Raw genomic sequence first — 21724 nt, forward strand, 5'->3', positions numbered from 1 at the left:
GAGAGATGGCTCAGTGGTTAAGAGCACTGACTGCTCTTGCAGAGGACCTGGGTTCAATTCCCAGCACCCACATGGTGGCTGCAAACTGTCCTTAACTCCCCAGTTCCAGGAATCCGAAGCCCTATTCTGACCTCCGCGGCATTGCATGGGATGGGTGCACTCACAGACATGCAGGCAGTACACTCATACACATAAAAGTAATAAAATATTTTTTTAAAAAATACTGTATACTGATCTAGGGAAAAGTACAAAGTCGGAACCCCACCTTTAACTGAACATAAACCTAGGTGGTATAAGATCTATCACTAGTTGGCTGGGCGTGGTGGTCCATGCCTTTAGTCCCAGCACTCGGGAGGCAGAGGCAGGTGGAGCTCTGTGAGATTGAGGCCAGCGTGATCTACCTAGTGAGTTCCAGGCCTGCCGGGGTGGGCCACAGGAAGACCCTGCCTCAAAAAGACAAAAAGAAAAAGAAAGAGAGATAGAGAGAGAGAAAGAAAAAGAAAGAAAAGGATTTATCACTGATCAAGTTCTACCTTTATCCATAGACATTTGGGTGGTATCTTCAGTGTAGTTAAAAAGCTAAGTGTGAACCCTGGACAGAGAAAGGACAACTCCCCATCACCCTGAGTTGAAAGATTGGGCATGGTTTTTCCCCGCCATCATCTAATCATTCTCATCTAGCCATAGACACTACCCCCACAACCCCGTGCTTTGTGGGAGTTCACCATATAATCTTGCAGTGCCAGCTTAAGTTGTTGGGAGAGGGGCTGGGGGACTGGACTTGGGGTGAAGCTGCCCTCAGGATGGAGGGAACCTCCTGTGATAAGTGTGTGGGACCATGTGTATATCTTTGACATCTGTGCCTCTGCCTTTATCCACAGCACTATGAGCAGTCCAAGGTGTTCAATGATGCCATGGACATTCTGAACATGGTCTTCACAGGGGTGTTCACTGTCGAGATGGTTTTGAAAGTCATTGCATTTAAGCCCAAGGTGAGTTGCTTTGCCCAAGCAAAGGCTGTTGTAAATCCTCTCAGAGAAGTGCCCACTTCCTGTTAACCTTTTGTGACTGAGTTATGCTAAATTGTTCTGGCTGCTAAGTGGGTTACCACCTGAGAACACTGAAATCTGGTTAGTACATCTGTATGCATATGGAAAAATCAATGGGCAAAAGCAAAACCTTATGAAAACAATTCTGAGAAGAGAGGATTGGAGATTCATAGACTGATGATAATTTTAAAACCTGCTTTTCTGTTTCTAGCATACCATGTGTTGTGCTGTTTCAGGAAAACCTGCGTCATTATCTAAGCATTGGGGGAATGTTTGATAATCATCAGAAAAAATGTGACCCTGATTTTACTTTCAGATTTCTAGCATGACGACTGCTTTTATTTGTTCCTGGTCTATAGCATCCTTTTTACCTTTTATGGAAAATTCTAGTACCCATCACAGCTCCACCACCTTTTGTTTATTTAATTTAGAAAACCTTTACTTGACTGTAAGAAGATGAAATGTGAATTATGTTACATTGTATAGGAGGACTCTGAAAACTGCGCCTCCTTTGGAAGGGAGTGAATCCAATCCCTCAACGCCCAAAGGCTGTGGCATAGAGAGGGTCTAGCTCAGTGTTAAAGAGTGTAATTGTGAAACTGAGCTGAAGTCAGATCATCACTCCACCATTGATTAGGTTAAGCAACTTATTCACTGCCCTGTGGCTCAGTTTCCTCATCAGTTCCATGAGGAAACTCATAGCCCTATTGCATGGGGGCTGTTGTGGAGTAGCACTATGCTGTAGACTCACAGTGACTGCCACTATTATATCACCACCATCACCAAGCAATGATGTTCCCTCATTCTACAGCACTAGACTGAGGAGCTGAGCTGACTTGTGGGGTCTCTTCCTAACACAGGGCTGAATTCCCAGAATTAGAGAATGACAGAGCCTGGTGCCCATGTATTTGTGCTCTGTGTGGAGGTATCTAACAAGGAAGGGACTGATTCAGAAACAGATGATTTCATATACTCCACAGCTAACAAAAAATTCGAATTCCAACCTGTTCCTTTCTTTAATTTGAAATAATTCCTGTGCGATCTTGAATCAGATCTTTGTGGACCAAAAGGAAAGGCTATTTGTAAGTGATTCATTGGGGTGATTGCAGTGGGGTCAAATTTGGCACCTTATGCATGGCCAGATGTTATTTACTGTGACTTGTCCATATCTATATACATACACATCTCCTCCTTTTCTAAATTCATCATAACTTCCCTTGAGATTTTGGTTTGCTTTCTTCCTACCTTTACTTCTTTGAACAATATTTGTCTGAACTGATGGAAAAGGCTGCAGAGTCAGAACATGGAAAGTTCTTGGGAAATGAGCATGGAACATTTCCATGGAACATTTCCCAACAACCCTGTGCCATGTCTTCCTGTGCCTGGTGAGTAAGCTCTGCAATTTTTCAAAGTTTGTCCAGGCTGAGGAGAATGCACACTCTCCCACAGTGTGTGAGCATTTAAAACTGTACCTGTATGCGTGCACACGTGTGCCTATGTAGATGACTGTACCTGTGAGTGTGTGTGGGTGTGCACGTACCCTCTAGCAGGCCAGTGTGTCAATGACTTGTAGCACACGTTTCCAAGCCTGGGAGGAGAGCTCAGTGATGTGTGCAGAAGGGTGATAGCAAGGAGGAAATGAGTAACTAATGTATAATCAGCACTAATAGATCAGAATTTTTAAATGGGTGATTTCCACCAGAACCTTCACTGCTTTGTAATTTTACTCAGCAAGATGTTTTCATAGCCTCAGATGACCTCAAAGTATAATCTAGAGAACTTTTAAAAAACAGCAGCATCCTTACACTTGAAAAGTAGTGTTGCTGTCTTCCCCAAAGTCAGAGTGATAGGTTTTATATTATTGTGTGCCCAGATGATAGGAAAAGAATGAGTTCACCAAGAAGCAATCTCTTCTTGAAATCCTTCCTGGTCTTTAACACTCATTCTCCCCTTTGGTGCTCATTAGCCAAGCCCAGGTGAGAGTGGTCTCTTACAAAGGAGCCAGTGAGGCCCCTCAGTCAGGCTGAGGAAAGATGTCAAAGCTCCAGAGAGACAATTATGCCAAGGCCACAAGGGTATCAGTATCATCCCAGGAGAGTACGTTTCTTGCAAAGAACTCTGGGTCTCTGTCCTCGGGCAAGACACTGCACCAAGTAGGAACACCTTCTAGGGGGCTTCCCACTCAGCATCTGTCAGGAGAGAGAGGGCTGCAGTTGTCATATAAAACAAATTAAAGAACTAAAGTTAGGGGCTGAAGAGATAGCTCAGCAGTTAAGACTGCTGGCTGCTCTTACAGAGGACTGGGATTCGATTCCCAGCACCCACATGGCAGCTAACAACCATCCATAACTCCAGTTCCAAGAGAATGCAATGCCCTCTTCTGACATCCGTGGACGTTACCTGATATGAGTGCACTTACATGCATGCAGGCAATACACTCATACGCATAAAATAATAATTTAAAAAAAGTGAAGTTAGACAGATCCCATCCTGGTAGTGAACCAACCTTCCAGGAAGCAAGAGTTAAGAGAATGTAAGAATCTGAACCCTGAGAACTTATACATGGGGGAATCTCTTTGAGAAGTGAGTTTTCAAAGCATATGTATAGGAAATGGTCCAAAGCCGTGTGGCCCAGCATCCACAGCAGGAAGAGGTGAGGTGGGGAGCCAGGGTGGGGGTGGGGGAGGTTGGGTAGGAAACCCAGAGCTGGGAGCGTCCACGTGGGGAGGCAGTGTCACTTATGAGAAGAGTTGGTTTTGAGCACAGCTTAGGCAAGAGTGGAGGGTGAGGAGAAGCCAAAGAACAAATAATGAGGGGGAGCCCAGTGGGTTATTTGGCTGAGAAATCCATCGGCTTGGCAGTGACCTGGTATACCATGGAGTTGACCATGCAGCCATGGGGCTTTGAAAGGCAGGTGATGCCTTGGCATGGCAAGGCCCATGCTACTAACCTTTGCCCCTGGTGCTCCCAGGGAAAGCTCTTGAGATTCTCTGATGGATTCTCATACTCACAGTAACTTTAAATTTCCAAAGTCAGAAACATTTCTTAGTAATAAATGTCATTGTGTGTGGCTTACTTACTTGGACTTTTTAGGAAGGTAAAGCTGTTTAGAAGGAAAGGGAGGGAAGGAGGGAGGGAGGGAGGGAGGAAGGAAGGAAGGAAGGAAGGAAGGAAGGAAGGAAGGAAGGAAGGAAGGAAGGAAGAAAGCTGGAAAGATGAAGAACCCAAGTTCAGTTCTCAGCCCGCATATAGGGCAGCTCACAACTGCCTGTAACTCCAGCATCAGGAAGAATCCAATGCCTGTTAACTTTGCAGGCATCTGCATGTGCCCCCGCCATACACATAATTTTTAAATATATGTATGTACACTCACAGGAAGGAAGGGAGGGAGGGAGGGAATGTGGGAGAGAGAGAGAGAGAAAGAGAGAGAAAGAGCGAGATTGAGATTTGATCGCTGGCTCCACTTGAGAGGCCCTGGCTTCAGAATTCAGCTGTAGAAGAATGCATTCTCTTTGTCTAGGAGGATAGAGCATAGAGATGGGCCCTATGTGTGAGAAGCCATGGTGCGTTCAGTACAGAAAGGGTAGGGAACTGAGTCATATTGCCTTGACAGTGATTTCATGAAATAGGAGGCTACTAAACAGGGAAGCAGTGTGTGGGAAGAAGGGCAGGGCTGGCATTTCTGCCTCCCCTAGACTCTGATCAGAGCCACCCGGCCAGAGCCTTAGGATCCAGCCACTTGCACCTCTTGTGGTGTAGATGAGGGCTGTGAATCTTTAGTCCATGAACTGTGAGGACTCAGGTACCATTTTGAGACTGTGAAGGATTTTTCTAGAGATAATCAAATTTCTCAAAACTTCTAGACACTAAAGAAAGTGTTTGACCCTTATCTTGCTGATTCAAAGGGATTTTATCCACCACAGTGCCCCAGAAAAGGCCTCATGAAGAGTTGCTTATAGGCTGACAGGAATGAGCCAAGAGTGGTCACATTGGTCATTCTGGAAACAGGGAAGGGCTACTTAGAGGGGCTGGTGCTCACTGCACACAAGGTGGGTCTGGCCTCTGGAAAATCTGCCAGGCAAGATGAGAAAGGCATGTGGTACAGGACCAGGCAGGCAAGGAGGATGGAGGCTTGCTCCTCAGTACACTGAGCACTCTGGAAGCCTTAGTGGCTATGTGCAGAGCTAAGCATTGGCTTGAGAACTAAATTCCACCCTGCAGGAGAGTCCATGAAAAGGGTAGGTTCTGTCCATCAGCATAGCCTGTAGTCCTGCTCCTGGTTGGAGAGCTGCTTGTCATTCATTTGTAACAGTATAAATATTTAAGAGGACTCTGTGACACTGGAGGCAACATGTGACCCAGCTGCCCTAGGTGTCAGGAGACCGTGTTGAAAGGAAGCAGAAGGCTCCCTTGCATCTTGGATCCAGCTCTTTATCCTGCCTCTGTCCGCATGTTTAATGTTGTAAGTCAAGACCTCAGAGCTGCCTGTTTTCCCTCCGCCTTGACAGCTAAGAATCCTGCACTTGTGAGAAGCAGGCTTAGGAGGTAGAAGTCGGACTTTTTTTTTTTTTTTTTTTTTTTTTTTTTTTTTTTTTTAAAAAAAAAAAAAAAAGAGGACGATAAATCTTTCACTGTGATATATCAAAATAATTGAACTCAGAGATCCGCCTGCCTCTGCCTCCCAAGTGCTGGGACTACAGGTGCGCATCACCATACCCAGCTTGGAAGTGGGACTTTTAAGAAGACATTCCAGCTGGGCGTGGTAGTGTAGGCCTTTAATCCAAGCACTCGGGAGGCAGAGGCAGGTGGATCTCTGTGAGTTCGAGGACAGCCTGGTCTCCATAGTGAATCCAGGCCAGCTGGGACTACATGGAGACCCTGTCTCAAAAAGACCAAAAAAAAAAAAAAAAAAAAAAAGAGAGAGAGAGAGAGAGACATTCCATACATAGATCATCAGACTTGATGTAGGACAACTCCATTTGTCAGCTTGGGACTTCTGAGAGAGGTGCTTGAGTGGAGCCAGTGAGGGGCAAGTGTGAGAGGTACCGTGAATGGAAAGGGGGAGAGACTAAGAGTAGATCAGAAGTCACTGCAGTTGGGTGAGGGGGTTCTCATCAGTAGTAGTAAGACAGTAGAGCAGTAAGCATCAGTCAGAATGAGTGCCTACCTGTCAGTGGGTGGCAATAATTAGGATACACATCCACGATCAGTTGTGGCTCTGCAGAGCTTCCCTATGGGCCTACATTTGATCCCAGGCCCCTGGGCCTTGACACTTCAAAGTAACTCCTGTTCTGGTTTGTTTATTTTTATAAATTAAGCTCTAAATATATCTACTCTAAGCATGTTGGGCCCCTCTTTCTAGAAGTCAAACCTGGGTTTTTACTTCTAAAACATGCTCTACCTTTTTAAGAAAATATAGTTGGCTTCTAGGCAGATCTTAACCATACAGTTCTGGCAACCAGAAGCCTCTGGGTCTGTGTAGAGAACTTCCCCACCCCTCCAATGTGGCTTTCCAGGGGTATTGGGAGAAAACAGGCATCAGTTAAGCATGTACCTTCCTGGTCCCAGAAGATATAAACCACACAGTACATGCATGTGGATTTGTAAGTCATGAGTACTTTAGAACTGGCACAAAGACATGAAAATTGGAATGACCAGTAGAGCACAAATTGGCAGAGAAAGACATGCCCATTTGTCAAACATTGACTGGGTTTCAGCCTCTGACCTCTTGATGGGGTTGGTGAAGGTGAGAACAGAAGATGCTGTAAAGTCCTCATCCTTAAAGGCGTTTCAGTGTGATAGACCTGAGGGATGAAAGCGTGAGAAGTACAATCAACATGGAGTGTGGGCTGTCAGAAGGATCTGGAAAGATTCCATGAAGAAGCTGACGTTGTCTGACCTCAAAGGGGGAAGTAAATTTGGGCTTAATGAGATGGTAGGGGGCAGGATTGCACAGAGATCAGGAGATGTGGAAATCCAGGTGGAGTTTTTGAGGGATGTAGAAGAGTCCACTTAGCCTGGAAGATGGAGAGAGCAGAGGGGATCAAGAGCTGAGGTAGAAGGAGCTGTTGGTCCTGTGGGATCCCGAGAGCATCCCCTCATCAGTACTCCATTCCCCTGCAGAACCTGTCATGGCGTCTCTCTGGCCACAACCAAGAGTTTCTCTGCATTAAGGCTCTGTCTCAGGCTGTGCACATACCTATACCTGTCTCCCTTTAAGCTATGACCTTAAGACAAAAGTCTGTCTGTATCTTTTCAACCAAAAGCTCTGGGTTTCCTGTCACAAGCCACAGCCTCTGTAGTCCTTTGCTCAGCTGGTGAGGATAAGGGGAGAGCTGCTGGTCTGGTGACTTTAAGTGGGAGAAGGAAAAAAAGAGGGGAGCCTAGAAACTCTTGGAGGATGGAGGAGCCTCAGCTTGTGCAGGTTTGGGGCCAACATGCTTGGTGTCAGGGCAGAGTTGCCCTCTGCCCAGAGCCATGGGTCTGTGCTGTATGTTCTGTGTGTTTGCGCGTGTGCGTGTGCCCATTCTCACTCATGCCCTCTCTCACACACACATGGGCACACAACCACCCCAGCCTTCTGTGCCCCTTTCCACCAGTGGACAGTATTGTTGTTTTCCCTTTGGCTTTCCTGCCCCCACCCCCGGTTGCCATGGGTGCTGCAGGGAATCAGATGTGTCCCCATATGATCCGTCTGATGTTCCCTTCATACATGCTCATAAACATCTGCCCCTGCCTGCTCTGTCCAGGGGTATTTTAGTGACGCCTGGAACACGTTTGACTCCCTCATCGTAATCGGCAGCATTATAGACGTGGCCCTCAGCGAAGCCGACGTGAGTATGCACCTGCATGGCCTGCATCCTCTCTTCTCTGTCTGCACATTCCGTTCCCTGTCCTGCAGTGCATCACCTGGACAAGTCACAGATCCCAGTCATACTTGATCTGAAAGTAGGCATTTCCTTACCAAAGCTGTGGGAAAGGAATCTTCTAGAATAGAGCCTTAGCCCAAGGCCTCTGCAGACACAAATCACCTTTGCAGGGCTGATGCTCTGGCACCATTGACCCAGGCACTAGTAGGGAAGATAATATAGGGTGTCTCTAATTGTTCTCATTTGCTCTGTCTGAAGCCGTACCCAAAGTGACGTATCTACGACGTGTTTGTCTTGGGGCGGTTTTTCAGGTAGTTGAGTGGCATATTGTTAATGCTGTCCTTTTCTTCTTTTTTCCTGTTGTGCGTCCTGTCCTCTGTGGCTTCTGAATGCTTGCCCTAACAGCACTATTTCACTGATGCATGGAACACTTTTGATGCCTTAATTGTTGTTGGTAGCGTCGTTGATATTGCTATAACCGAAGTGAATGTAAGTAGCAAACTGTGTGTCCCTTAATGTGACTGTTTTCATCAAGTCTGATGTAGAAGAGACTAGATGCCCACCTGTGAATTTCCACACGCATAAGGAATACTGACACTGATTCATTTTGAATGTTGAAAGTCAGTTTGCGGTCTCCCCTCTCACTGTCCCATCTCCATCCCTTTCTCCTGAAGAAACGAGGATAGAAACGTGGAATTGCCACTTTGGAACTAAAACAATTATTTTAAAAAAGATCTCACTAACATTTTAAGGGCATTGTCACTCTCTAGCTGGGTGACCTGACTGCTTCGTGCCTCAGTTTTCCCAGCTGTAGAATGGAGTTAAGAATGTGTGTCCTGACCCCACATGCTTTTGTGAAGGCACAGGAGGGAGCCCTCTCCAACTGTGCTGCTGTCCTCTGAGCCCTGAGTCTGCTGAGCCCTGAGTCCAGCCGGTGACACTGGCTCTTGGTCCCTAGACAGTATTGACAGTGGACCCCAGAAAAGAGTGGCTAATGTGTATCAGGAGAGGGTCAGTGCCCACTTTGTCACATGCAGTTTAGTCTTGACAAGAGAATATATGCATAGATTCCATCACAAGTACTCTGCCAACCCATACACTGAAGACCTTGGGCAGGCAGAAGGGCCCTGTCCAGGAGCCTGGACCTAATTCATCAGCAGGTCTTAGTGGCTGTCCAGTGTATGTGCCCTTTGAGGGGATGAGCGGAGCTGGGGGAGGAACTGTTGTGTGGTGTTAGCTTCCGCTCTGTGTCACCAGTCCAGCCCTGCTTCCTGCCACCCCAGTGCTCTGCTCTGCCTGGCTGACCTCTGTAGGGCTGAGGACTGTCAGATCCATCCTGGTACCCAGACAGCCTTACCAAATGGGAACAGTGATGCCCCTGTATATGCCTCATGAGGTCAGGCTGATTCTGAAGTATGGATAGTGGGACACTGCCAACCTGGCAGTTCCATCTCTATTTTGAACTTACCCTGACTTATTGGACCCAGGCCTCAATTCCCTCGTGGGTCCAATAGAGTGAGTATCCCTGCCCTCCTTGCCTCACTGGTGTGTAATGGAAAGAAAATGATGTCAATATTTGTGAAAATACTAAAAACCCAAGTGTTGCAGAGACACACTAATAGTAGTCCAAGTTTTCTGTGTATTGTGTGAAATGGACCATAAAATGTTACCATGTTTAACAGAGCATGATTCCCTCACACCAAAATCCATGCCATGCCAAGATATGAAGATGGCATTTCACTTGACCTGGGTACACATATCCCCCACCCTCCTTAAGACCCAATTTGTAAAAATTCAACTATATGAAACACATTCCAAAGACAGCTGCCAAATTACCAGTCATGATATGTGATGTTTCAGTATTAACAAACCAGTGCTAATGAAAGTCCAGCAAGGCCCTAACTGGGCTGCCATGAGCTCACTCCAGAGTTTATAGCCAGATAAGTCTGCCTGCTTAGTCATCTCACAGCAGAGTAAAGTGCCTGTGACGTGTGTCAAAGAATTTCCCATGGGTCAGAGATAACCTATGACAGACATGAAAATGTCATAAGCTGTTTTCTCAGCAGACCTCCTTGAGCCCTAAGTGCTTTAGAAGTGCCACGAGCTGGAGTTCATAAATGCTTAGTTTCTGGGTACCAGGATGTAGCCAAAGCTTGTTCACCAGGTAGACAACCCAGCTTTCCCATGCTGCCCACCTGCTGGCTAGCAAGCAGGACAGCACTCACCTCCTGGCTGCCTCACATTGGCTGGAGACTGACCCTGTTCCTCCTCTCTGGCCTGGCCTTGCCTGTCACTTGGTGTTGTCCTGCTTCACTGTGTATCAGGAAAGGACCAGGTCTGCGCTTGAGTATCTAGTTAGACTTTTACATTAGGGTTAGGTGTCTGTGCAAGGCAGGCTTTCATGGGGTCCCATTCCTGACATCAGTTTTCCTTTAAGACTCATGCTGGGGAACATCACACTAGGGAACATTCCCAATTCCCATATCCTGCTTTCAGTCAGTGACCTTTTCCCAATCTAGCTGTACCCTGAGACCAAATGCTCCTGGCCTTGGCCTTGGCAGGTTCCCACCATGGGGCCTCTTAGGAGATCTCAACTCAGTATTTCCCCACGAGCCCTTGCCACCGAGGTTACACCCAAAGGTTCCCTTCTCATTCAACATCAGAATCCCTTCAATATCAGTTTTCCTGGGCGTCTACTGATTGTAGACCCTGGTTAGTCTCTGGGATGAACCAAAGACAGAAAAACACAGAATATCCTTAATCTCTAATGTTATAAGTATCTAGAACAGGAATGTGAATTCCTGTATCTTTCGCTGTACAAACAGCTCTCCAGGAGAGCAATGCATGTCACAACCTTGGTGGCCTTGTCTCCTGATGTCCCAAGTCAGCTGAGCATGGAACACCCTTGGTCCATTGTTGGCTAGTTCTGGTTGCCACTGTCATCATGTTTTGTGATGTTTAACCTGCTCTGCTCTCTCCCCCTAGACCCTGTTGATCTTTCTCTTCTGTTGCCTAATTGATTTTCATGTTGGTTTTTATTTTTAGAAAATTGTAGCGGCAAGTATATATAAACATATATACGGTGAAGTCGTTAATGCCAAAGCACTTCTAGAGACTGTATACTTGTTTTTGGCTTCCCACCTTTGGTTTACACTGAGTTTCACAGGACTCGCTAAGGATTCGTCACAGTCATCTAAATTGTTTCTCATATGTTGTTGAATATGGCCAGAGCCTGGGCTCAGGCTTGCTTGGTCAATGACATTGGCTCTGTAACTTGCCAACATAGCCTTCAAGAATGAATGATCTGGCCTGGAAATGAGAAATCTAGCTTTTTTGTATTCTTTGCAAAACAAAACAACAACAACAAAAAAAACATTTTGGATGGCCCTTTGCATTGTCCTGTTTGCATGTTCACTGGCCTTCTCTATCCTCCTGTCCCCTCCACACTCCCTACCCTGGTTGTTCTTGGTTTGATGGCTCTCATGGCCGTGTCTCCTTCACCTTTGGTTGTAATAGCACCAAGCTACTAAAATATTGGTGGACACCTGGTACGCTCACTTTTGCTCTTCCTTTGGTACCTGTTTGTTCCTTGAGTGCTAAAATAACCAAGCAACATAATTTTGACCCAAGGATGACTGTTGCTGACGTTTAGTCCTTTTTCATTGTTGCCTGGGAGGCAACAGCCTTGCTTAGAAACTGTGGATGCTTTGTACCTATAAAAGAGCATGTAAAAAGTCAACAGTAGCTCATTCCCAAGACCCAGGAGTTGTCCTTGCCTTATCAAGTGCCCAGGTTAGACTGTCTCCTCAGCTTCAGAATACATGGCAGCAATGTAACCCTGAACTCCATGTAGTAGCCGAAAACCAAACTGAGGCATGTGACCTCTCAATAGCAGAAGCGCCTGAGGCTATCTGTTGATCCTGAGAATGGAATTCTATTGAGCATGGACTACCTAGTCCCTCGAGGCCAGTTTTGAAAATCAGGGCATTCTGGGAGTGAGTCCTTCCCTTGCTTCATGTCCTCCAGGATTACCTGTGAGTGATCGCAGGAGTTGGACACAGGGCTAGCAAGTGCCAGTCACTTGAGTTCCATGTCTACCACCCACCAGATACCTTTTTGTTCCCAATGCCCCTCTATCCCTTGGAAAGATGGAGGTGGAGTTTAATCTCTTTGCATCCAAGTTCTGAACCCTCATCAACCCCAGAAGAAGCTGTTGCTCAGCTGTAACAGCCTGAGTGGGCTCGTCTATTGGCCCTGCTCTGAACAACCACTCTGATGGTGTGGGTCGTCTGCTGAATACTTGGCCCAACAGTTGCTGTGGCCAAGACTGAAATTCTCAGCTCTATGAGCACATTAGACTACTTTGGAGACTTTCACAATTCCCAAAGTGCAGGAGGACCCTAGATCAATTCATAAAAGAACTCTGAGGTAGGATAGGGCATTGGGCAGCTTCAGAGTACAGGCCCAGATCAGAGCAGCCGCCCTTCCATTGGCATCTACATACTGGGCAAAGCCATCCTCAGGGGCCTTCTGGTTTGGAAGATATTTTGGCAACTTGCATTGCCCCCTCCCCCCAGTGCTGCCAAATATGTCCTCCCTGACAGCAGGCCTTCCTGCCCCATGGTATGTGGTGGCAGGGGCAGTGTCTCAGGTCACTTCCAAGGTGCATGCAGCCTGGTGTGTCTTGTTCCTTCCTTCCTGTGTGTGTGGTCCACTGCTTTGTCCCCTGACAAATGCTGTGTGTGGTCCACTGCTTTGTCCCCTGACAAATGCTGTCTTCTCCCTTTAAAAAAAAAAAAAAAAAAAAAGATGGTTTGACTGGGTGTGATAATTTGCACCTGTAATCTCAGCACTTGGGAGGTGGAGGCAGGAAGATCAGGAGTTCAAGACCAGCCTCAGCTACAATAGTGAGTTTGAGACCAGCCTGGGCTATTTCAAAAAAAAAAAAATAGTTTAAATTTCATCATTGGTAATTTGTCACCCTTGAGATGTCAGTTAAAAAGCTTGCCAGGCATGGTGGCACACGCCTTTCATCCCAGCAAAGGCAGGTAGATCTCTGTGAGTTCAAGGCCAGCCTGATCTACATAGCGAGTTCCAGGTCAGATGGAGCTACAGGGAGACCCTGTCTCAAAAAGACAAAAACATACATTTCAAAAGTCAGTTTAGCCAACATTCATCTACCAGAAGGAAGAGGGTCACACATGGCCTGTTGTGGAGCAGCCCAGGTGGGACAAGCAGAAGGGGGGATAGAGCAGGCCTCCGTACGCTCCTGCAGGTCCCATATACAGTATGGGCCTTTTGGTAACCTAGCTATAGAGGGCTCTGCCTTCTGCACACTCCAGTCCCCTAAGCATCGCCATGTAGAGGTACACACACACACACACACACACACACACACACACACACACAGGAACACTCCAGCTATTGTGGCAAGAATGAAATTCCCTCTGCACAGCCCTTAGGGAGAATGATGTTCAGGATGATGAAAACACTGGGAAACTAGCTCCTTTGTATGCCAGAGCCTTACATTAAAAACATAGTCTGAGCTGGGCATCCTGGCGCACACCTGTAACTCCAACATTTGGGAAGTGGAGGCAGGAGGATCCAGAGTTTGAGGCCAGCCCAAGCTACATCACAAGACTTTGTCCCATGTCCCATTTCTTCAAAAGACCTGTCCCTTTAAGGGTGTGTTGTTCCTGTTGAGATGAGATAATAGAAGAGATAAATAAAAACAATGACCCTGAGCTTTGACATGCCTGTGCCAGAGTTCCCATTCTGAGCATCCAGGTAGACTGGGACCCCTTCCTAATGATCAGGACCTGTTCTTGGGTCCAGAGTCACATTGCTGAATTACATGTGTTCTCTCATGTGCCAAAACCATTATTTTCTTTATGAGGTTTACAGAATTTTTTTTGTTTGGTCTCAGGAAGCAGCTTTAGAATGAAGCCTTTCCTATCCCTTAGGGGAAGAAGCACCTAGCAGCTTACCCACCCACCCCTTAGTTTTATGATTTGCCATAGAGAAAACCTTGGTAGGAAACAACCAACAGAGGACCCTCTTCCTCTGTCCATTCCCAGGAAGAGCCCCTGCTTTGTTGAAATGACCGAAGTGGCAGGGAGACAGGAGGCTATTTTTGCTAATTCTGGCCTGATTTGCTGTCATTGTTTAAAGATACTTCCTGCTAGAGAGAGCTTACCTCCAGTATCTTTTTATTTCCTTAAGCAAGACCCGGGCGTATGGTGGGCATTGGATGGGGTACAGCAAGGACTCAGCCCTCCCTGGAGGGGAAGGGGACAGACGAGCACCAGTCATAACTGTGCCTCTGGGTCCCAGACATCAGGCAGACCTGCTGGGACTCAGGCAAGCTGCCCCCACACTGTTCTTTCAGAGTTCTTCATATTTGGGTGCTTACTTGACTGGGGACAGCCTGAGCCTCAGGGCAGGCAGCCCAGGATGCTGGAGAAAAGCCTGCCTCTCTTCCCTGGACTGACCAGGCTTCCTAGCCCTTCAGAAGCCCCATCAGAGAGGCTGTGGTCAAAGGCATTGATCTCATGGGAATACGTGTAGTAGACTAACGTGTGGGGACCACAGGCAGAGCCACGTTTGCCCCACAGCTCAAGTCATTCTGTGGGTCAAGTCCAGGAGGCCTGATACACAGCAGTCTGTACCTCTGTCCTTAGAAGCCCCTATGATTTATAACATGATCTTTAACTGAATGTCAGTTGGCAGGGACATCACATCCCTGGGTGCACATTAGAATAGAATAGTGTGACTGTGCCTGTCAATGGCTGCCCACCCTCCAGTCCAGTTCCAGTGCAAGGTATTGGTGTTTTCTCAGGGAGGGATCTGTGTAGTCCAAAGACAATGATTAACCACATACACTATTAAAGGTGGGATGACTCCTGAGCCACTGCTTCCTTTCCCTTTAATTAACACATGTTCAATCTTTGATTTCTTAAAGCCAACTGAAAGTGAAAATGTCCCAACTGCCACACCTGGGGTAAGATCAGTGACTGGTCCCAGGGGCTGGGCCTTTTCCTTGAGTTTGTTTGACCATGTCGAGTTTTCCACTGGTTTTTCTGTATTCTCCATGATTGTCCTTCCAGAACAGTGTCTGCAGTGGTTTGCATTCATCATCAGTGTCCAGTACTCTTGACCAGCCCAGCGTTCTCCTCTAACACAGTAGAACACGTGGACATGCATGTGCTGTGTGGATGCAGTTTTCCAAGCCCTGTGTTGTTAGCATGTGACTTTTCTTTTCATATCATGCCTTTTAAGGTGAAAAGGCCCTAGAAACACATCTTCTGTTCTTACCTCTGTCACCTTTGCGTCTGGTGCTGTCTTTCTGAAAGTGTTGCATGTTGTACTTTTCATTGGGTTTGACCTCTCCCTGATAACCCTTCAGAACTCCGAGGAGAGCAATAGAATCTCCATCACCTTTTTCCGTCTTTTCCGAGTGATGCGACTGGTGAAGCTTCTCAGCAGGGGGGAAGGCATCCGGACATTGCTGTGGACTTTCATTAAGTCCTTTCAGGTAAGAACCATGCGAAGACTTTCCTGTTTGTCCTTGAGATCATGTGTAAATTGTCCTCTGTCCTCTGCATAACCGACCACTGTGTCAATAGAGAATATGGAATGCTGGAGAAATGCAACCCAGCATGACTTGGATATCAAGAAACAGAAGAGGCAGAAATAAGGCCCTGAGTCTCAGAGATTTTCAGTGTTTCCCAAATGAAAATAGATGTGGGTCTCTAGGCCCCTCGATCTCCCAGGATGCCAAGTGATAGTGATGTGTGAGAGAAGGTAGATCACCACAGACTCCCTGAAGCCCAACAGCCTCTTTCTAGGATGTATTCTCTATCTACAGATGCAAACCAAGTATACCGCCAGGGCCAGCATGGGCAGAACCCAGTAGGATCAGAGGTCAGAGTCAGAGTTCAGAGATCAGAGTTCATTTAGGTATAAGCCAGGCTTTACTTGATACCTATGATTCCCCAGGTTGATGCATCCTAGCTCTAGTCTGTCTATTCCTGAGTGGAACCAACATCTGTACCTTCTAGTACCCTACTTCAAAACTGAATCAGTTGAGGATAAGGAATAACTATAGATTTTTGGTAAAAGCTGCAGCCATGTAGGGAATTTGTGAATATGTACGAGTGTAACAAAGCAAGCCATGTACTTTTAGCTCTGTTTCATTAGGAGTCATGAATATTCATGTGAAGCAATGACGCTATCTAAAGATACAGACAGAAAAGTTCATGGTTGCCTCTTACCACCTCTGGGAGTAGCCGGTGTGGTAAATCTCAGTAAGCATGCAGATAGGTAGGTGGGTAGGTAGGTAGGTAGGTAGACAGACAGACCTACCGACCGACAGATCAGACAGATAGATAATAGATAGATGATAGAGAGAGAGAGAGATAATAGATAGATGAGAGAGAGAGAGAGAAAGTAGGATTTAAACAGGGAAAGAGATGATGTGGGGAAAGGAGAAGTGCAGAAAGCTCAGGGAAGGGACATCACAGTCCTGCTGAAAATGACAGAGTTGAAGGACCAGGTGTGTGACTCTGAGAGAGACAAGACAAGCACCCCAGGCAGAAGAACCTGGGTCTTGGCAAGCCCTGCAGTCCTCCACTGTGATTGAGTGTGTGAAGTCAGAATGAGTTCATGCAATTATCATCCTTCTTCTTAAAGAAATTATTAAACTTTTTGGTAGATTAAGAAGCCATGCCACAGAGGCTAGAGAGATGGCCCAGTGGTTAAGAGCATTGAGAGCTCTTACACAAGACCCAGGTTCAGTTCCCAGCACCCACAGAGCAGCTAACAACCATCTGTAACGCCAGTTTCAGGGGATCCGGCACCCTCTTCTGGCTTCTGTGGGCATTGCATGACACAGGTGCACTTACATGCAGGCAAAACACTCATACACAATAAATTAAATAATTTTAAAAATATAAGTCATGCTGGGCGTGGTAGTGCATGCCTTTAATCCCAGCACTCGGGAGGCAGAGGCAGGCAGATCCACTGTGAGTTCGAGGCCAGCCTGGTCTACAGAGTGAGTTCCAGGCACCTGAAACTACAGAGACCCCCTGTCTCAAAAAGACCGGAAAAAAAAAAAAAAAACTCATACCACAGATCAGCAGTTCACCTTGAGACACTAACACCAACACAATCCTCAAGTGCTTGGTGGTTTAGGAGAGCATGCAGGGAGGCTTTGTGGGGAAACTAACCCTTTGGGATTCCAGTAAAGCAATCCATCTGTTGGGGATGGTTGCTGTAGCACTGGGCTAGGCTCAAAGTCACTGAGCCACAGGTCTCTCGGTGGCTTGTCACCTTGCTCACTCCTAACTTTCTAATGAGCTTCCTTAGGTGAGAAAGGGATTGTTCTGATCACTAATCACAATCACTTGTGCTTCAAATTAAGCCCCAAATTCTCCCCAAGGCATGCCATACATGTGAACACATGTCTCATGTGATGAGGGAGAAAAATAATCAAGGAACATGGGATAAAAGGACTGGGGTCTGACCAGGCACACATACCTGCTTGGATGCTCCTAAGGAGAGCTGGGGCTTGTGACCACCCAGCAAGCTTTTCTTCCCTGCCCAGCCCTTAACTTTGTAGCTCTTTTTTGGAGAGGTGCATTTTTAGGTATTTTGCTCTCTGAAGTGGTTCTTGCCCTCTGGCTCAGTAATTCTCCTAAAATCTCACTCCAAGGAAACACTCAGGATGACTTTTACTTAAAGATATTTCTTGGGGCTAGAGAGATGGCTCAGCAGTTAATAACACTGTTCTTACAGGAGACCTGTGTTCGATTCCCAGCACCCACATGGCAACTAACAACTGTCTGTAACTCCAGTTCCAGGGGATCCAACAGCCTCTTCTGTCCTTTGAAGGCATTGCATGACATGGGTGCACTTACCTACATACAGGCATAATACTCATAACACAAAATAAAAATAATAATAAATAAAATATTTTTTAAAAAGATATTTCTTGGCAACCTGATTACTACCTGTCTCTCACCCCCACCATAGATACATAGAAAGTGGAAACACTTTGAGCATCTAATGTTTAGAAATGACTTGGTCAATTATAGTTTCAAGAAGGACTCTACTAGTAGATTTAAAACTCACCAGGATCCATATGTCTGCATGGAAATTGCTTAGGGTTAGCACAGAATGGCAATGACCTTGGGAAGTATATCTTGCCTACATTGCACTCCACATGCAGGTGGATGGCTCCTCAGGACTGAAGCATTTGTGCCAGGCTGGGATTGAAAAGCTCTTATAACTTTCCATGTCTCTCCACTATGACAATTAGAAAAGAAAGGAAGAGCAGGACCCGTGTGGGTTGAGCAGGTCAGGAGTCCAGTGCCCGCTGACCCCTGTACTTCCTCTCTTGCAGGCTCTCCCATATGTTGCCCTGCTCATCGCCATGTTGTTCTTCATCTACGCAGTCATTGGCATGCAGGTAAGTGACTGCTGCCTGTCCCTCAGGGACCCTTGCAAGGTGGCCCCCGAGTCTGTAGTAGACAAGGTAAAGTTGAAATGCAAGTTCATTATTTTTCAACTAATAACTTGGCTGCCGAAGATATAAGGAGGCAGAAAGATATGGCCCCTTAGGTGGGATTGAATTTCTGGAATAGAACTGTGCCAGGAGACACCAGGCCCAAAAGAATGTAGAGTTTAAGATGCATCAAAAGGGCTGGGCGTGGTGGCACACGCCTTTAATCCCAGCACTTGGGAGGCAAAGACAGGCGGATCTTTGTGAGTTCGAGGCCGGCCTGGTCTACATAGCGAGTTCCAGGACAGCTGGGGCTACAGGGAGACCCTGTCTCAAAAAGAAAAAAAAAAGATGAATCAAAAAACACTGGTCCTAGCACTCTCCACCCACCACTTGTGTCTTGGGAGAATGAACTGTGTGAAACCTATGTTTGATCTTAACAGTGGGATGCCATGGCAGCCCTGGGGGAAGAAGAGTTGTCACAGTTGTCAGCATAGGGGCCGTGTGTTTTATACTGATGTTACTCAGAAGATACTTTGTATTACAAAAGCCTATCAATACTCTGAAGAATTACGCCTTATCATAGTGGGATTCTCATATATGACAAGATATCTCCAGGTACTGTGGTTAGGACTGAACCCGGCTCATTGTGATGTCCGGCAGCTCACCTTTCCAGGGAGGCATAGTGCCAGACCCACCTGTGATCTCTCGCTGTAGGCTGCAAGATTGCAGCGTGCTCCCCAGTCCTCTGGATTGGGAAAGCGATTGGGCTCCATTATCAACTGGATCCTAATATCCTGGAGCAGCTGGAAAACAGTGAACATCTCTGGGTACGGGGAGTTGGGAGCAATGTGTGGCTGTAGACATGGCTGTGGGCTCCCTGCAGGTCCTACACTTGCATAGATGCCTTTTTCTGATGAGGGAGGGATTCAAGTGAGAGAGGTGAGGTGATTCCAGGGCAGAGACATGGTTGTTTTTATTTTTTATCCTGAAGGCATAGAAATTTTTGTAGGAATTTTATTAGGAGTCGCGGAACAAGACTCATGATACGGAAACCCTTGTAACTGAACAGTATGACTAGAAAGGTCTCGGGTGGCAAATGTTCTTATCTTTAAAAAGTGGTAGCTTAGGGCTCTGCACATTGCATTATATACTTCAACCAGCTTCTCCTAGCTGGCCCTTGCCAGGCATCAAACTCTTCTGAAATGTCAATCTGCTGCCTAATTCCACGAGGAAAGCTTTACTGGGGAGGTAAAGCCCACAGGCCCTGCCCACCCCTTCCCTGCTGTGTCCAGCCTAATGGTTCATCTCTCTGCTCACCACTCATCTTTTCCATTCCCCAGGACATCCGTGCCCCTTCACACAGTGTTCCCTCCACCTGGAGTACTTTTCACCTGTCATCTGGCTGATTTCCACTTGTCCTTGACTTGTAGGCTTACAGTCCCTCTGGAGGACTAGGAAGACCCTGTCTACTTCCCCAGCATTGGATAAATGAGCCTGTTCCCTGCTTCCCTGAGAGTCTGGACCATCCCAGTACTTGCCTGATCACCCTTGTAGTCTCTCCCCAGGGCAGGGACTCCTTGACAGTCCCTGAGACATTGTGTTCGCTGTGCTAAGTGAATAAGGTGCCAAATGTCCTAAGAGAATCTTAGCTGGTATTGATCAACCCCAGGTTAGTTATAAATTCACATTTGAGTCTTTGTATATGATGGTGTTAGTCACCTGTTTCATGACTATAATGAAATACTGAAGATAATTAACTTAAAAAGAGAAAAAAATTTACTATGGCCTACAGTTTGTATGGTTTGAGCCCATGATCAATTGACCCCTTTGTTCTGGGCCTGTGACAAGGTAGTGCACCATGATAGAAATGCATGATGGAACAAAACTGCCCAGAGAGACATTTGGCTGCCGCTTTTCTTTTGGGGACTCACCCCCAGGGACCTATGGACCTCCCACTAGGCCCTGCTTCTTACAGGATCTGCTATCTCCCAGTAGTGCTCTCCTGGGGACCAAGCCTTTAACCACATGAGCCTTTGAAGGACATTCAAGATCCAGATTATAACAATGACAAACATCTGTTCTTTTTTATCCTAATAACTTCTCCATCTAGATGTTTGGAAAAGTGGCCATGAGAGATAACAACCAGATCAATAGGAACAACAACTTCCAGACGTTTCCCCAGGCAGTGCTGCTGCTCTTCAGGTGACTGAGTCTGTGGGGGTGGTGCCCCTGGAGAAGCAGTACCAGTCTCCCTGTAGGTCTGGGCCAAGGGACCAGGACATGTGTGCCCTTTGTGATTATCTCCTGATAGCCTTTAGGGGTTTTGTTCTGTATGTTTTTGTTTATTTGTTTGCTGTTTGTTTGTTTCTTTGTTTGTTTTGAGAGAGGGTCTCGGTCTGTAGCCCATACAGGCCTCAACCCTCCACCTCATGACAGTCCTTCTGCCTCAGCCTCCCAAAGTACTGGGATTGCATGTTCTAGGATTATCAGCCATTTTGTATTCTTTTTTAAAAGAGGTGTGTGTGTGTGTGTGTGTGTGTGTGTGTGTGTGTGTGAGACGTATGTGCATATGTGCATGTGCCGCTCTGCACAGGTGAAGATGAGAGGACAACTTTAAGGAGTTGGTTCTTTCCTTCTATGTTTACATGGGTGTGGGGGATTGAGCTCAAGTCACCAAGCTTGTGCAACAAGCATCTTTACCTTCCTGGCCATCTCATCAGCCTCAGTTTTATATTCTTTTTGTTGTTGTTTTTAAAGCAGAGAAGATTTGTTTGACATGGTCCCAAGAGGTCTGGTAAACCCCCAAACCCAAGTTAATCTTCAGGGCTCTTGCACGAGGCTTAAGTTTAAATAGAGGGCAGGATGTATGCTTAAATACCTTAAACAGAACTAATATTTCAGTCACAGAGGAATTTTGCTGGGTTGTTAAAAGTGCTAGGCTCCTTTAGATTGTAGCTGACACTTTACTATTACAAAAGAAATGTAAGATAAATACTTATACATGAAAGCATGTACCAGAGCACAATTAAGAACAGATGTAGTAGGAAAATGGGGCGGTCTGCAAAGCCAATCGGGACATCCTAAGATGGACAGCTTCACATTTTATGGGATTCTTTTTAAACCCCAGCAATTAACTTGGTAAACAGCCTGCCTCAGAGTGAGAGAAAGGTTCTAGAAACTAAGGATGTCTAATGACTCTAGTGACTATGTAACAAGTTATTTGCAAGTTAGCTACTTTCTAACTTTTTGTTTTCAACAAAATTAATCAGGAATAATCATTAAACAATTCTAATACAAATGTT

The 21724-nt window shown here is 46.3% G+C and overlaps 1 protein-coding gene across 2 annotated transcripts in view; it reads left to right on the top strand.

Annotated features, from left to right (window-relative positions):
- Positions 1 to 21724, top strand: part of Cacna1d (calcium voltage-gated channel subunit alpha1 D) — a 357002-nt gene that overhangs the window by 301400 nt on the left and 33878 nt on the right. For both annotated transcript variants that reach the window (XM_008851829.2, XM_008851828.2), the window contains 6 exons: positions 882 to 992; positions 7799 to 7882; positions 14880 to 14918; positions 15324 to 15452; positions 18321 to 18386; positions 20533 to 20624. In XM_008851829.2, coding sequence (XP_008850051.1) covers positions 882 to 992; positions 7799 to 7882; positions 14880 to 14918; positions 15324 to 15452; positions 18321 to 18386; positions 20533 to 20624 — 521 coding nt within the window. The remainder of the gene's footprint in view (positions 1 to 881; positions 993 to 7798; positions 7883 to 14879; positions 14919 to 15323; positions 15453 to 18320; positions 18387 to 20532; positions 20625 to 21724) is intronic.

The sequence above is a fragment of the Nannospalax galili genome, unplaced genomic scaffold (genome assembly GCF_000622305.1).
Source record: "Nannospalax galili isolate Female #2095 unplaced genomic scaffold, S.galili_v1.0 scaffold485, whole genome shotgun sequence".
In the NCBI taxonomy this organism is placed as follows: Eukaryota; Metazoa; Chordata; class Mammalia; order Rodentia; family Spalacidae; genus Nannospalax; species Nannospalax galili.